The sequence below is a fragment of the Vigna unguiculata genome, chromosome 5 (assembly GCF_037176805.1).
Source record: "Vigna unguiculata cultivar grain cowpea cultivar isolate G323 ecotype 2 chromosome 5, ASM3717680v1, whole genome shotgun sequence".
NCBI lineage: Eukaryota > Viridiplantae > Streptophyta > Magnoliopsida > Fabales > Fabaceae > Vigna > Vigna unguiculata.
Window position 1 is genome coordinate 45,634,951 of NC_140796.1, and position 18,073 is coordinate 45,653,023.

Genomic DNA, 18,073 nt, shown 5'->3' on the forward strand with positions numbered 1-18,073 from the left:
TCTTTAAAATTAGCTACCATGGTTTTAGCTACCAATGAAAATTGATCACTAAAAATTAGCTAATTTTAAAAATCAATTTAATTATTAATTATAATTTTTTTATTCATAATAGTTACTATTTTAGTAACCAATAATTTTTAGTTTGTAAATTAATATTTAAAGTGGTCATTATAATCACTAATAATTATTGGTCACTAGAATTGATCATTATTTAAAAGTTTTCTTATAGTATTATCGATGAATTTTATCAATAAATTTAGAATTTTAATTATTGACAAGAATATTCATTACTAAATTTAAATTTTTTAACCATTTTATTCCTTTATGTAACATATCTATCAATAAATTCTATTTGTAAATTATGTTAATAATTTATAACTGTTGCTATTGAAGAATTTGTTCATCGATAAATTTTGTCGATAAAAATAGTGGCACACTTTTTGTTTTGGGTTTTGACCAATTCTTGTAAAATCCATTAATAATTTATAATTCTTATTATCGACGACTTTGTATGTCGATAAATCCATTGGTAAAAAAAATAGCAAATTTTTTGCCAAATCTAATAAGTTTTATATATATATATATATATATATATATATATATATATATATATATATAAAATTAAGTGTGATGAATGGAAAGAAGAATAAGAAAAAAAGAGGAGGAGGTGGAGAAGTCGATGCCAATGGCAACAAGGTGGTAACATTGCAACAATGGAATGGTGGTGGTGGTTAGGGATGGGACAAGGACGAGTTTCATTATCTCATACTCATTACCAAATAAAATATTCATCTACATACCCATACCCAATGAATATAAAGTTTTTTTCCATCCCCAATGGGTACCAGTATACTCGTACTTGTGTTTGTACCTGTTTTCTTACTATTTTAATATTAATTAATTTTTATAAAAAAAGTCACGACAAAGGAAATATAATATTATCCAAAAGACGTATTCTAGTTTCTTTGATTTCAAATTTAGAAAAAATTTATACTAGAGTACGGAAAAAAAATTCATGACAACTATTGTGTCCCCTTACTTTCAAAAGCAATGGTCTCAAGTAGGCTTTTGTAAAAGCCCTACCCCGGGAAAAAAGAAAAAAGAAAAGAAAACTATTTTATGATGTTGGAAAAAGGGTTGTGTGAAGTACATGAAAATTGTGGAGCATACTCATAATAACATTCACATGTAGTTGTTCTCTTAGGCTTGGTGGTGTTTTTGAATCTTCATGGAAGAGTGCTTTAAGACTGAAATTTATTTGTTAAAAGTTATTCATGTACATTGTTATTTATTGGACCATACTAATGTAGAAGGTAGATGATGTATAGGTTGTAGAAGATGTTAAGTTATGCTATAAGGAATTCTTTTTGATGTATACTAGAAAAGTAGTTTCAATATCTGGTTTGGTCTTATATTTCTACAATTGGAACAAAATTTACAAAAATTGTACAAAGATTCTTTCCCATCACCCTAATTATTGACCCATGTGGTCCACACATGTGTCAAATTTGGTTCGTTAATTTTGTTTCAACAATAGTCAACCTATTCAAGCACTTTGGTGGGCCTGTAATGAAATTGGTGGTGGATAGGAACTACAACCCATTGCTTATTAAAAAAAAGTAGATGGTCAAAAGGTTTTAAAAAATAGTACAAAAAGTCATTTCTTGGTCCCCATTTATTTATAGGCTTAATTATCATTTTGGTCCCCTAATTTGTTGGTTTTGTTCATTTTGGTCCCCTTATTATTTTTTTGTTCAATATTGTCCTCTAATTATTCAAAAAGGTTCAATTTGGTCTCTGCCGTTAAGTTGACGTTAACACTGTCTTCGTACATGTCACGTGTCATTTTGTGGAATTTTGTAAATTTTTTTATTTTTTTTATTTTTATTAAAAATAATAATAATAAACCGTCACGTGTCACTTTATGGTTATGACACGTGTCAATTTGAGATTGTTTTATTTAAAAAAATATATTGCCACGTGGCATGTCATGATTGTGCCACATGTCAAGCTAACATTGGTTGTTTTCAATTTAGTCCTCTATTTGAATTTTTGATTCAATTTAGTCTCCCAATTTTTTAAAATGATTCAATTTTGTGCTCTCCAATTTGAGACTAAATTAATAATTAAGCTTAATTACAATTTATACATTCATGTTAAAATATTTTTTTATCATTTATACATCAAATCACTCCCTAAATACTCATATTATTTTATTTCTTACATTTTTCACTTGTAATTTTTTACACTTAAAATTTTGTACACATGTAAAAAATAATAATTTCAATAGTTAGATGGAGTAATTTGATGTATAAATATAATAAAAATTATTTTAACATGTATATATAAGTTGTAATTAAGCTTAATTACTAATTTGGTCTCAAATTAGAGAGGACAAAATTGAATCATTTAAAAAAATTGGGGGACTAAATTGAATCCAAATTGTAAATAGAGGGACTAAATTGAAAACAATCAATGTTAGTTTGACACGTGGCACAATCGTGATATGCCTAGTGACACTTTTTTTTAAAATTAAAATAATTAAAATTAAAAAAAAAATTATCAAGTTGACACATGGCAGAACCATGACGTGACACGTGACAAATTTTTTTAAAATAATAAAAAAAATTAAAAATTTTAAAAAAAATTTTAAAAAAATTTTAAAAATTGAAAATTCCACAAAATGATACGTGGCATGTATGGAAACGGTGTTAACGTCAACTTAACGGCAGAGACTAAATTGAACCTTTTTAAAGAATTAGAGGACCAAATTAAACCAAAAAATAAAAAGGGACCAAAATGAATAAAACCAATAAATTAGGAGACCAAAATAATAATTAAGCCTTATTTATACATGCAACAATTATCTATGAGATCTGTTGGACTTTTATTTTGGAAAACACTCAACCTATTCAACCACTTAGGGTTCATAAGCATTGAATTGTAATGACATTGGTGATGGATAACAAGTACAAGTCATTGGCTTGTTAAGAAAAAAGTTTAATGTAACATTTGACATAATTGTACAAAAACTCTTTTCTCCTCCCCACTTATTTACACATGTGCAACACTTATCTATCATATAAGTTCTGACTTTTGTTTTGGAAAACACTCAGGCCATTGAAAATGTTAGGGTTCATAGACAGTGAATTATAATGACATTGATAATGGATAACAAGTACAAGTCACTAGCTCTTTAAAGAAAAGTTTAATGTAACAACATTTCAAAATATTGTATAACAATTATCTATTAAATTTGTTCTAATATTTTTTTTAGAACAATCAGCCTATTGAAGCACTTAGGGTTCCTAAGCAATTAATTCTAATGACATTGGTGTTGGCTAACAAGTACAGGTCATTAGTTCTTTAAAGAAAACTTTAATGTAACAATGTTTAAAATATTGTACAAACACTTCTTCCCCGCTCCTCACTTATTTACACATGTGCAACCATTATTATCAAATCTATTCTGACATTTTTTCCGGAGAACACTCGACCTATTGAAGCACTTGGGGTTCATAAGCAATTAATTTTAACGACATTGGTGGTGGCTAAGAAGTACAATTCGTTGGTTCTTTAAAGAAAACTTTAATGTAATGTTTCAAAATCGCACTCTCTTCAATCAATTATTCTCATGACTACATTCACCAACTTCACCACTTTTATTTATCATTCTTTTACTCCAAACACTGACGACAACCAACACAAGAGAAGGAAGAATCACATAATCAGATGTATGCTTCATTCACAAACCAAGGACGAAGCATTGGATGCTGACCTATGCTTTTCCTATGCTTCCTTCAATTTAGAAGCCAACTAATTAAAACAGAGGTATGCTTGGTTCACAGACGATGGACGAATAAAAACGACAAAGGATGGTGACCTAGGTTTTTCTTTTGCTTCCTTCTATTTGAAATTCATCCAATTAAACACACCCAATTTCGTCTCTACCTTAAAGAAGAAACAAACCGGTCAAGACTTAAAAGAAAATAAAGAAAAAATGTTTCAAGAAAAAGGCTCGTAGGTAATTTGTGTCAAATGTGTGAGTTCTTGCGGAGACAAATAAAAGACATTAGGGACACAAATAATGCCTTACCCCAATCCTTGATCTCTCGAGCTAGCTCCTTCCCGGTTTGCACATGTCATTTGATAGCGTACACGACTTGGACCGTTATGGGGTTACCTGCGGAGAGGGCTCCGACGATCAAGTCAGCAAAAAAGGCTCTCAAAAAATCAAATATTGTATTAGGGAATTAATGAAAGCATACCCCTTAATTGCTGGGGTTCACGTGTATTTATAGAGTCATTAATCGTGGCTACCACCTTTATGGACTGGGCCAACACTTGGATTCTAGATGGGCCTAGGCTTGGCCCAGGCCCTGGGTCAACGTATGTTGGTACTAGAGGCCTTATTTGCGATATTCTAAATTAGGTGTTACCGGTTCATTACGTACAGTCCTTTATAGGGGGCGGCTTGGGCCGCTATATTCTACTTGAATGGGTATTGATATATTACTTTTATTTATGGGGCTATGTCTAGACGGTTTTGGTCGTGTACTTGCCTTAGTCCGCCTAGGTATAATGTGTAAGAAAATGTGTTGAAATAACATTTTGGTTTTATTTATTTTTGACATATTATATAGGTTTTAGTCTATATTTTGAAATCCGATGAATATTAATTTTTGGGTGAGTATGGTGTGCTTAAGTCTTAACGTGTAATGTATATGAGTAGGATATATGAAGTCCCAATGTCCGTTAAATCTTCTCCTTCTTTGAGTTCAGAGGTGATGGTTGGCATGACTATGACCATGACCATGACCAACTTCTTCCTAAAGCCCCATCTCATTCCCCTTCCCTCAAAATTCTTGTTCCCTAACACATTCAAACCCTCCCTTGCTCTTTCCCTTACAACAACTTTCTTCATCCCACACTTCTCCACAACCCCTCTCTCCTACGGACCCTCCCTCCGCAAAGGTACCATACCCTCCCACTCCCAATCCCAATCATCCCAAAACCAAAACGATGTCGTCCTCCGGGAAGAAGCCTTCACCCGCGTTTTCCTCCTCGCCGCTCTCCGCATCCCCTCCGCCGAATGCTCCGCCCTCGAAAGCCGCCTCCGCGGCCACCTCCTCAACTGGCCCCGCGTCCGCAACATCGCTCGCGTCCCCGGCGATGACCTCGACCCTAGCCTCGCTCCTCTCTTACCTCAGCCAATTAGTGGCGATGGCGAATTCGAAAACGAAGAAGAAAGAACTCTCGTCTCAGTGCAGCGCCGGATCCATGGCAAGGCCGACGGAGATGGCGACGTTCTGAGTCCCGTTCTGTACCGCGACAAACTGGCAAGGACGTTCAACTCGCGCGGATTCGTAAAGTTCCGGAACCTCGCGAAGATTTCGCGGCCGAACAGGAATAAGAAGAGGAAGAAGAGGAAGGAGGCGATGGAAGTGGAAGACGGTAGGCGCGTGGGGCAGAACGATTTTGCCGTGGTTGAGGTTGTTGAGGAGGAAGAAGAAGAAGATAGTGTTGGTATGAGGAAGTTGCTAGGAGAAGAATTTGTCAGTAGCAAGTGGAGGGGCTCGACGAGGTTGCTGCTTCTGGACGAACGCTACGCGGGTAGCGGTGTGGAGGAGCTGCCTGAGGCAATTAAGGTGGTGCTTCTGTTGTTTCAGTAGTCACTCTTTTCTATTCTGTGAGTTTTCACTTTTTGCATATAAGCCTTTTCTGTGCCAATTGTTGTGTTATCAGTGTGATTTGTTTTTCAACTTTTTTTGTGTACATTGGCGAAGAAAATAGATGATTATAATTATAATGATTAAGGAACGTTTGGATAAACATTTCAGTAAACACTCTTGGGAGTAGCAAAATGAGATTGAAAAATAAAATAAAATTCTAAAATTAGTTTAACCATAGACATTAACATTTATAGAAGCTGACGTGAGAGAACGTTTACAAATTAGTTTATGTATAAACTGGTTTTAGTTTATGAAGGAACTCATTTAATTTTTCATTTTTATTTTCTTGTCTTTAAAGTATTATGAAAATGTTTATCCAGACAGGTTCTAGGCATGTTCAAATCATGCATGTGATTGGTGATGCTGTTGGTACAGCGAAGTTCCTTGTAAATGCTCTAGCATTGAATTAGGGAAGTCACATATTTTCTGTTTACAAAGTTGACTAGATTTACTTCTCTGTGTTTAGCCATAATGTAGCTTCCCTTGACAAATTTTTGTGAGAGAGTTGTGTGGGTTCTAATCTGTCATTCATTTGACTGAAGGTATGTATGGTCAAAGAGCAATCATTTTACTTGGTAGTGCACAACCTTATCTAACCCAGTAAGGAGGGATTTCTTTTTTAATTTATCGTGGCAAACACTTCTATGGAACTGGGAGGTTTCTTTTCCTGCTGTTGGTCAAATTGGATGGTCATTAGTAATAAAGGAGGTATTCAATCCATAAATATGCAATACATTGTGATGCTATGGTGTATGTAATCTGAAATCATATTGGTCTAACTGTCATGACCTCTTGTTTGACATTCTTTTTAGTTTATGCTTTACTCAGGCTATCTTGGCCTTGGTGTAAGTTTAGGGTTATTTTGGTAATACTTGCGGAAAGCTTATATTGTTTGTCCTCGAAGTACACAGTACCAATCTTATTTAACCGCTCATCTACAAGTTTCAACAGTGGTTGGTCAAAGGTGAACTAGTGAGCAGTTACCAAACTATATTTAGTTTAGAATTTTCATTAGATACTTATACTATTATTGGCCTGATGTTGGGTATCTCCTCATTTTTCATGCTCCATCTTAGTTTAAAATGGGATAAATCACAATTATGTGCATGTTTTTTTTATTAATAATTTTTTTTTCTATGTGCTTTTGGCATCTAGTATTTTATCCAATCACTTATATTTTCATCCTGTCTATAGGCTGTTTTGAAGGAGTATGCAGAAAAGAGTACAATGTTGACCCTTGAGCTAGTTAGATGCAAGCTGACACTATTCTATGATTACTGGCAGATGACAGAGGTATATTATACCAAGGACACAGTATTATACACATAATCTATGTTTTGGTGTCTACATCTAAGTTTTCCTTTGTACATCCGGGTCACATCTGTGTTGGTCTATCACAATAAAATGAACTTCTCACCCATATGATTGGCTTGACTTGGACATTTACTTCTAATAAAAGTAGCATGACATTTCTGTTTCATTCCATGTTTTTTAACTGCAGGTACAAATTTTGTCATCTTGTGAAGATAGTTTAAAGTTATAGTCGATGTTTGATTTTGTTGGGAAATCCTACTACATCCCCTCAGTTCTTGGAGTGCGACTTATGCTGTTGTTGGGGAAACTTTGTGCCAATTAATTTTATTTCTAATAAAAATTATATGGCAATTCTGTTTCATTCCATGTGTCTATTTTTTAACACAACTAGAAATTTTGTCATCTTTTGAAGATTGGGTTTTAAGTTACAATTGATGTCTGGTTTATATTGTTGGGAAGCTTCATAGCCTGTTTCAATTCTTGGAGGTCAACTTATGGATTTGTTGGAGAAACTTCACTTAGTGCCAATTGATTTTAAAAGGAAATCTGATATGGTATTAGAGCTTATAGCTCATGTTGGTAATTGTCTATTATTTGATTGGCTCACTTGGTTTAGTTGGAATTTTGTGGAGGGGATACGGGAAGTCTCACATCACCTTCCTTAATTGTTCAAGTATAACTTATCTATCTATTGGGAAACTTTGCTTAATGCCATTGGTTTAGTATACATTTTGACATGGTATTAGAGCCTGTAGCTCATCTTGATAATTGCCTATTCTGGTAGACTCTTCAGTTCCGGTAGACATCTAGGGAGAAGGGGTTTTGGGCAGTCCCACATCAGCTCCTGCCTCAAATTTAGAGTGTGGCTTGTGTATTTGTTGAGCAACTTAATTTTATTGCACTTGGTTTTAACATAAAATCTGATATATATATCAGCAATTATATTTTAAATTTAAATTCATATTCATGTATGCAACCAAGAAACATTTTTTGTTACCAGTTTTACCTGTTTGGTGTTCTTTATTGAACTTCAACTTGTGAATAAAATAAAATGATCAGGTCAATATTATTGTTGCAGGTTTTGGAGACCTTGCTGCCTGAGGGTATGATTATTCCTTCAGCTTTTGAGACTGTTGGTCATATAGCACACTTAAATTTGAGGGAAGAACATTTACCATACAAGAGGCTAATAGCAAAGGTTTTTGTTTTAGAAATAATTTTTTGTTATTGCATTAAATGTGAAATGTAAAATGTATTACAAATTCTTATCTTAGTTAATTTATGAAACGCTACTTTCAAATTCAGGTTGTGCTGGATAAAAATAGGCCAAAGATACAATCGGTTGTGAACAAGATTGATTCCATTCAAAATGAGTACAGGACTATGCAGCTTGAGGTTTTAGCAGGGAACCACTCTCTTGTGACTACAGTAGTTGAAAATGGAATTCGCTTTCAGGTTGACTTAGCAACAGTGTATGCTCTTATTTCCATCCCTGACCAACTTAGAAGGCTTGATTTACTAATTGCTCAATTAATGTCATTTCATGAAATTTGTTTGGTATTGTGTAGGCATAACCTTGATGAAATACTCTGATTGTATTCTGTTTATGTAAGACTGGTGAAACAATTATATCCTTACCTGATCTGAAATCTATGTGTAGACTAGGAACCATGTGATAGGTAGAGACCAGCTACAAAGAGAAACTAAAAGGAAGGACTTACGTATGAAAATATTTCTATTACAGTATCATCAGAATCAAAGATTCTGGTATATTCTGTGTACAATGGTATATAAATGAAAAAGACTGACAGTTCCCATTCCAACCCTAATTCCAGCCTGCCTTCTTGTCTTCTTTGGCTTATAATCTCTCTCTCTCTCCACAACAAATCCACAATAAGCACTCCCCTCATGCTCTGCTGCTAGGTTTGTAAATAATCTTTCTTTGTCTCTACCTAAAATTGACCAGGTCGTCACACCTTTTACCTCTCCATATATACACCACAGTCATCTTGGGCCGTGGGGCTGCTTCACCATTAAGGGTGTGTTCGCTTGGTAGGATAGATTTAAAAGAGAGTATGAAGATGAATTTGTGTTAATTTGAGTGGATGAATGTGTTTTTTTGAGTGGATTTAGAGGGTAAAAAGAGTGGATTTGGAGATGAATTTTGTAAAAGTTAGTGAGTGATTGATTGATGTAATAGATTAAAAAAAGTTTTAATAGATAAAAATTTGAAAATTACTAAAATATCCTTGATGGTAAAAATAAAATAAAATGATAATTAGATCAATTAAAAATATTAAAATTTAACAATATAGTAATTATCATTAATTATTATACATATTTATATATATTTTTATTATTATTATTTGCTTTTTAAAAACAAACATGGTCCAAAGGAAGAAAAACCATACTGTCATGGATCAAATCCACTCTGCAATGGATTTGGAAGACCCATTAGTTTAATAAAAAAGTGTATTTGGGACTATCATGGATCGGTTCCGGTTGCCATGGATCGAATCCACTCTCACATTTCCTCATAGATTGGTTCTGTCCTCATGGGATTGGATCCCTCTGCATCTCTTTCCTTTAAATTATTGCTAAAGGCAGACAATTAAAAAACAATGGATACAATTAAAATTTTTTATGTAACTAATATTACAATTAAAAATAATTACATAGACATGAGAAGTAAAATTGTAATAAAATATTCACAAAAAATAGTTATAAAATCTTTTAAATTTTATTGTTATAATCATACAATACAAACACTCTGAATTTTTCATCTCGACTGTTCATTATGGATAGTTTCTTGTAGATCATGGAAATTAAAAAGTTGGTTGAAGATAAGGTTCCATTGGTTAAAGTGGCAAAAAAATGTATATACAGAAAACAGTTGCAAAACTAATCTCCGATATTCATTGTTATAGATTACTAAGGCATTATCTGTTTAGATTGATTTATACCTTTCAAGTAAAGGTAGACGATGAGCCAAAATCTTATTTAGGAAGGAATAGTTCTGTATTAGGAAGTTTTTAATATTAATTTCAGATTAGGAAATTTTAGGTAATGGCGTTATGTTTGAGTGTTAGATAAGTCAGTGTTGTTAAAAAGCAGTTATGATGGCGTGCCAGGTCTCATGTGGTGCCCATACCAGATGTAGCTACCATGGCAGAAATGGTGGAAATATGGGTTAGGGTTGTTTGACCAGATCCAACCCAGTCCTTAATTAAAAAATCCCCTAGAAAACCAAATCGAGGTCCCAAACATTAAACAAAACTTAAACTGCTTCTGTAATAGGAGGCTTTGATAGCCTAGAATATAATTTGGACAGATACTATTCTGTTTTAGGAAGATTTTAGGTTATTATTATATTGATTTGGATTAGGCAGTTATATGTTATGATTGGTCTGTCCAAGATAGTGAATCTTGGTTATTGGAGGAGTACTAAAGTTGGATATATTCGGGTCTCTGCTGGACACGATACCCATTTAGGGTAAGAAACCTTACTTTGTTTCATCTTACTTGACAAGACCCATTAGCCCTAAATAAAAAGGGTGGATATTAACTGTTTCTAGGTTGATAAATATATATCTACAATATCATTGTAACAACACATTGAATGCTTCTAGCTTAGAGTCTCTCAATATCTTTAACTAGAACAATGATGCTACTGCTACAGTGATATACAGGTTGTGCTAAAGATTTGTAAAAGGCAACTAAGGCATTAGATTGTTATTCTGTGTTTTAAAGGTGGAAACTCTTTGGTAGGGAGACCCTGTTTTTGTACCCAAATCTGGCCTAAAAAAACAAGATTATTTCCATTATTATTCTGCGTTTATATCTTGAGTAAAACACTAGATAGGTTGCTTTGTCTCACTGGACCTCAATGTTGTTCAATAAAATAGCGCTTTAATATGGTGTTTTTGACTCCTCTGCCATTGGCAGCTTGTGAAGTGAGGCCAGTTAAAATGCTGGCACAGGCTGCATGTTTATGTGGCAGAACTTTGGCTTTCGGCCATCTGTCATTGATAACCTTACCGGACCTACAGTATTACAGTATTGCATGTGAGTCAGTTACTGGTTTCACCGTTTGCATATACTGATTATTGTTGTGAAATTTCATTCAAGGAATATGGGGTCTAAAATAAAAGGTAAATTAATATCTATTTTTTTCAAATTTCAAAACATACCCAGGAAATTAGGTAAAAAATAAATTGAAGAGTATGAATGACCACTTTTGTTTCCTTTCTTCTTTTTGTGCAGATATTGGAGTTCTAGGCTTGGAACTGAAAGACAAAGGCTTCTGAGTGGTTTCACACGGAAAGATGTTGTCTGTATGTGTCTACTCTTGTACAAGATGCATACTTATGTTATCATCACTTTCAATTTCTTTCATTATTGTCTCTTTGATTGTGGAATATAGCTGGTCAGGGCAATCTGATGTCAATTTCTACCCAGATTTAGTACTTATTCTAACAATGTCCATGGAGAGACAGCAACGGAGGATGATGGTTGATGCGGTGGACAACTGCAAATTAAGAATGGAAAAATGATAGAAAAGGGTTCCAAAGATTGATTGATATCTTTGTTGTTCCTGGTTATTTATAGAACAGTACTACATCAGGAATACCAATAGTGTAAAAAGAGAAGACTCTATCTAAGTAATTAATGTTAATAGGCAAAACAGCTTTTTGGGACTGACTTCTTAACCTATCTGATGAAGTTGGATAATCAAGATAAATTATTCTAACACATAAGATCATCAAATTCCTATACACAGAATCTGAACGCAAGTATGTCATCGAAGATGTAATTCTTTTGTAGTTTTCCAAATTTAATTCATGTGCATATCACCTGTTGGATAGTATTTTAGAGAAACTACTTAGACATTGAAATATACAAGACTGGCCAGAGATAAAAAATTCCGGAGGCTTGTTATGAATTTTCCCTAATCATTTGGTTAATTTAGGTAATGAATACCAAGTCTGCACTAACTTCTTTTAAAAGTTGCTGTCAGAGGTTTGAAATATTAACATATCCTTCCCCCTTGCATTATTATGGAATGTTCTTCTTTATGTTAATCGTGACGAAAAGAATATTCAAGGCTTGCTTATACATGCATCAACATTTGACAGGTGATGTTTTCTCGGGAGTTGGTCCCCTAGCCATATCTGCCGCGAGGATAGTTAAGCGTGTTCTTGCTAATGACTTAAATCCATATGCAGTTGAGTATCTGGAAAGAAATAGCGTTCTAAATAAACTTGAGAAGAAGATTAAGGTATGATGCTTGTTCAATGAGTATTTCCTTAAAGATGTTTTATGGACTTTTGCACATGAAGATATAATAATGAAAAAAGTATGTTGGAATTGGAATCCAAATTTGGATTTGCTATTTCTTGGTTCATTCATGTTAAAAAGCTCTGCAAATTATTCTTCTTCAACATTTTTGGACTTCTGTAGATTTTTTAAGCATAAAACTGCGGTGAATTATCTTAAAGTGTGAAGTTAAGAAGAATGGACACAAAAACACACGAAAAAATAAAATATAAAATGGCCTATTAGGATTTGAAATACTGCATCGGGTATGTCATCAGTGTCTTCAGGCACCACTCCTTTCTTGAATTGATCATGATTCATAGGACGTGAGTGATTAATGGTTAAAAAAGACGTGCTGATTATTTTAATGTTTTTCATGAATTGATGGAAAAACCCTGGCCGAAGTTGCATTTGAATCTGCATGTGACAGCAATACTTCTCTTGATGAAATTTTCTGCCAACTAAGGTCATTTGTTTGTTTATCTAGGTCTTCAACATGGATGGGAGAAGGTTCATTAAGTCTCTTTATGCCAGTGATGTTTCTCAGTCCATCACGCAAGTGGTTATGAACTTGCCAAGTGAAGCTGCAGAATTTCTAGGTTGCCTCTCTTGACAAGACCACTATTTCTTTATATTGACAATTTTTTTTTGCACTGTCCAATTTTGATCCATCCCACACTTCTCTTCTGGATGGTACTCTTAAATACGTGGAACTTCTCTTAATTTTTCCTCCAGCAATGGTTGATAGTTTTGGAGGGTAGGGTGAATGGGGGCAAACTGTTTTTTCCTTACTGTCTGGACTATGTTTCAAGTAGTTCTGAGTAGAATGAGGGTTGCAATGGTCTGTTCACTCCTCGTTGCTGCATACATACATAAATATATTCCTTTATTGAGCGGAATTGTTCGAAACCGCAAAAAGCAGTATGTATAGATAGTTAAAGCCTTGCCAAAAAGAATGTGAAGTTGCATATGATGTTCTCGATTTAACTACAGATCATGAGTCGAAATATTCCTTATGAAGGAGATAGTAAAAGCATTATCACTCGTTCCAATATTCCTACTCTCGTTTTAATTTTTTTGTCATAAGATAATCTTACTCTATAAACCTAATGGGGGTTAGAGTAAAAGCATTAACACTTATGCTAACAAGATACTCCCTCTTTTTTCTTGTCTTGAAAATCTCTCCATATAATTGCTTAATTAATGGCTTGGTCATTGCTTTGCTCTTTGTCTATCTGTTAGTGGAGAATTAGTTTGTCTCTGAATGAGATTAGTCACTAGAGTTGTCTTATGAAGTGAACACGTGCACTGATCAGGACAGTTGGGAGTTGCTGTACTTACTTTCTGTAGGAGTAAACACCGATAATATCTATATTTAATTTCTGAATATGCTTGGCTTCCTCTGCAGATGCATTTCGGGGAATATACAAAAATAGACCCAAGGATGGCGAATATACTTTTCCTATGATCCATGTTTATGGATTCTCCAAAGCGCGAGATCCAGAATTTGATTTTCACGAGGTTGGTCGCTGATATGGTGTATATTTATGTAGGGTCTTTGATTGGACATCGCTAATCACTTTTATCTTTTACTTTGTTGTTGGTGTTATTGTTGTATGTTGAACCTTATTCTAAAGACAACATCTTAAACCTCTTCTGGTGCAGAGAATAAGAATTGCTCTGGTAGAAGTAGCAGTCAACGTAGACGTGCGACGGGTACGACTTGTTGCTCCTGGAAAATGGATGCTGTGCGCATCATTTATTCTCCCTAAAAGTGTAGCATTTGCTAATACCACAGTTGATACCTAAACAGTATTTGATTCCTTGCTCGAAGTAAATTTTGTTCCGTTGCATTAGTGGTCTAAATTGATATTGTATATATTGGTAACATGAGGTATTTACTTTTTTAATATTCCAACCTCTAGGTCTCTAGCATTACTAATTAGTGGATATAGAAAAAATAACAAGTCCTTAATATTGAATTCTAAGAGCTGCAACCGGCTTGTTCTGAGTTTAATTTAAATTGCTTTTGTCCTATTGAAATAGGACCAAATTGTTATACTATATATGATTATTTCATATCATTAATGTGATCTCGGCATATGTCATTCAAGCTTTCAAATTCTTTTAAACGTAAGGAAAAGAACGTTTATTGTACAACACAAAGGAAAAGAACGTTTATTGTACAATTATCGAATGGACCTACTACTAGTGCGACCCAGTGCCTTGTACCTATGGAAGAATGAAGACACCGCAGAGTCTCAACGACAAATCCCAACAAAAATAACATGTTATTAAATTTGAATTTCAAGACCAAAATATCTTGAACTAAATCTGATTTTGAAGTTTCACAGCAAAGAAGATCCTTTCATGTCACTTATAGTGGGTCTTGAATTTGCTCCCAGAAGTTTCTTGTACAGCTGACGCTTAGCTTGTTCATGCACAGCTAACGGGGTCCACTGCATCTCTATTCTCTCTCATCTTGGGTGTGGCCCCATGCTGCTTGACATGTCTCCTCTCAGACCTCAATTGAAGTACAGGTTGGTACTCATTTAGTTTCATTTACGATTTATGAAATGCCTTGTCTTTTTGCTTAGTGATTATAAACTAACAAGACTGTTTGTATAGTACATTGTTCCATAAATTGAGAAAAGCAAAATGATATTTGGACGAGTGAGTTACAATTTGGTGACAAAGGTTCTCTCTATGAATGTGCTAGACTAACTCTATTGTTGTTAGACGATCCCCACCCCCAATAGGACCTGTGTGTGTACACGATGGACCTTTATGATGTACATGTACGTACGTATATACGTATATGATCTGTAAAACTGTGATAGGTCGCAGGTGGAGGACAGCTGAGGGATCTGTGGGTGCGGGTTTTATTTACTGGGAGTCTGGGGCATCTGCCAGACACATTGCTTTTATGTCTGGGCCTTTTGTTTTATAATTGTTTTGCTTTAGGCAGGTCCAGCACAACTACCAGGTGACAGTGACATTTTCATGCATAAAAAAAAACACGCCCTTTCTGTTCTGCAATGAATGCTCTCTCAAGCACTACTCACTCAATTGTTTGATCCTGTGATCCCTGGATGGTCCGGGTAACACTAGCCGGGCGGCCCAGGCAGTAGAAATGCTATTCTACGATCCTGTTCCTTTCATCAAAATCTTGTGTGATACATGTACTATATATATCCAACCCTATGTATTATGTTTGTACTCCCTGCCCACTATGAAGTTGTTTGTGTGAAGGAGAAAAGTGTCCACTGTGATGGTAGGTGAGGGCAGAATGGTAAAATGCGAGAGTGAAAGCAGAGGAAATCTCAGTTCAGATTGAGATCTAAATAATGATCTCTGTGCGGGTGGTCCTTCCCTTGTGATTGTCTTATTGGTATGGATATGTGAGGGAAAGGGGAATGGGAGTTGTAGGGGAGGGTACCAAAATGGATTGGTCCTTCACAAGTTGCATAAAGCCAGAACCAACAGTTACTCTAACTGCTCCATTCCTTTATGGTAATCTCTACAAACAAACAATCTTTATTAGTTGCTTACCTCCACTTCTCTCCCTCTCCCTCTCCCTCGTTAAACCACCCCCTTTTGTAGTTAAAAAACAACTGGGGGAAGCCTCAATTCAGATGCTGGATTCCTCTATATTTATGAAATAAAGTATGGTTATATGTCTAGAGCACAGTGGTAAGACCACTTCATTCATGGCCACTCGGTTCCTCTTTTCATCCTTATTTACAAACACAAGCTTTATTTGTCGAGCCATGGTGGACAGATTAACCACCACGCATGCCCATTGTGGTTAGCTCATAAGTTTTTAAATTATGAAAATTTCCATTAAAACTGATGAAGCAATTATTTTTTAATTGTAGTTGATCGTTATATTAGTATAGTGTTAGTTAGATGTTCAATAATTCAATTATAGTTGAATCATAATTGAATCATTTGTCAAGTGATAAATAAATATAAAATTTGTGGTGTTTTTAGTCCTATATTTTTAATAATTTAATTGATATTTTGTTTACATAACACATTGTGTTCGTATTTGAAAAAACTGTAAATTTCAACTCTTGCACATGCGTTAAAATAACATGCTTATCATTTTTAGAATTCTAACATGCATATCATTGTTGTTAACATTTCAACATTGATAGACGGAATTGTTAAAATGTTACACGATATTTCTGACACTATAAAACTATTGCAGTTATTTCTAACGGATGTATAACCGTAAAAAAATTCTTTCAACAGCAAAGGGTGTAGCTACTTGTCAGGAATTTTATAACAATTTTACAAAAACTTTCAGTAATTTAAGCAGCACCATCAACCAAAATTTTAACTCAAGTATGCAAGGACTTATAATTTTTTCGTATGAAAAAATCGTGAAATGAGGACGACTGCAGGGTAAATTTGTATAAAATGATTATTTTACATCTTTCATAATTAAAATTGCATAATAAATACATTACATATAAAACTTTATATATCCTTGAATAAAAAAAAACTATAGGAACACTTTCTAGTATCAATTCAAAACACATCTGTTGCTACCAGGTTTATAATAACTTTGACCTAGTTTTGACAGATATTACTGACTTTTGACTGAATTTTGACTACTAAATTTCTCAAGTTATTCAGACTAACAACTTACCTAATTTTCTAGCCATGTAACTAATTGGTCCTGTCTAACCTTTTCCATCAATCACATATACTTAAATATCATCAAACATCCTTCCAAAATTTTGATGCCATAGCATGGTAGTTAAAAAATGAACCATTCATGCTTATGTTTATTTTGTTTTCATAATAATTTGACCTAACTTAGTGATTATGGTGATACCAAACACTGGGAATCGATAGAGTAATAGATTATTTAAAGGTTAATAATTGTTGTATAAAGTGGTCCCCAGTTAGAAAAGGCAAATGAAGGCCCCACCACAGCATCAAGAAGAGAGAGTGATCCCAAACAAACAAATGTCAATGATTTTTCTTTTCCATGCAAATGAAGGGCACAATCTGCTTTCCAGGAACCCAAGAATCCACCCATGTCTGCTCAATCCCAGCAATGCCCTCTCTCTCTCTCTCACACACGTGCCAATTCTCTCTCCTCTCCTCTCAGCCGCCTATATTCTGTACCCACCAGCCCTCCACGTGGCATGGGACCACACCTCCTAGTGGGCCCTACTACATAAGGAAAAATAGTGTTTCTCTCTTAGACCACCTTCTAATGTATGTACATCAGATACAAAAATCTTGGGTTGGTCACGCGGTTTGGGTTTTATGTCCCAAACACACACACACACACACACACTCCTCCAAACCAATTCTTAGTTAAGATTTGCAATACTGGTTTGGTCTCATAGGATTTGCGTGTTGGTGTTTCACTTTTGCGAATATCTTGTAGAATACCCCCACAACATTGTTGGCGTGCATGTCAAATTTAATTGACAGATACTACTAAGTTAGTTAGCTATAGTACTGTACTTCAATTTAATTTTTTTTCACTAACAATTATTGCAGAGTCTCCTTGCATAATCATAAATAATAAATTAGAAATAATTAATAATGTGTACTCTATTTTGAAGATATTAAAGAAAAATGATAAAGGAGAGTGTAAGTCTTCCTATTATTTGAGAAATGATGAAAGATTTAGAATTATTGTATTTGATATTCACGCCTAATTTGAATTCAGTTACTTAATTAAT

At 34.4% G+C, this 18,073-nt stretch overlaps 1 protein-coding gene across 1 annotated transcript; it reads left to right on the forward strand.

Moving 5' to 3' along the window:
• The first annotated feature begins 4,734 nt into the window (after positions 1-4,734).
• LOC114185348 (Met-10+ like family protein) lies at positions 4,735-14,475 on the forward strand. Its single transcript, XM_028073017.2, has 9 exons — positions 4,735-5,648; positions 6,927-7,025; positions 8,125-8,244; positions 8,352-8,518; positions 11,310-11,380; positions 12,182-12,324; positions 12,850-12,961; positions 13,771-13,883; positions 14,028-14,475. The coding sequence occupies exons 1-9, from the start codon at positions 4,749-4,751 to the stop codon at positions 14,169-14,171; spliced, it is 1,869 nt and encodes a 622-aa protein (XP_027928818.1). The 5' UTR covers positions 4,735-4,748; the 3' UTR covers positions 14,172-14,475.
• Positions 14,476-18,073: the final 3,598 nt, after the last annotated feature.

Bases quoted from the DNA above. Each gene is read 5' to 3' on its own strand.
- LOC114185348 (XM_028073017.2), top strand. From the start codon at position 4,749: ATGTCCGTTAAATCTTCTCCTTCTTTGAGTTCAGAGGTGATGGTTGGC. The intron at 8,245-8,351 runs GTTTTTGTTTTA...TTTCAAATTCAG, and splicing joins ACAAGAGGCTAATAGCAAAG to GTTGTGCTGGATAAAAATAG. The intron at 12,325-12,849 runs GTATGATGCTTG...TTGTTTATCTAG, and splicing joins AACTTGAGAAGAAGATTAAG to GTCTTCAACATGGATGGGAG.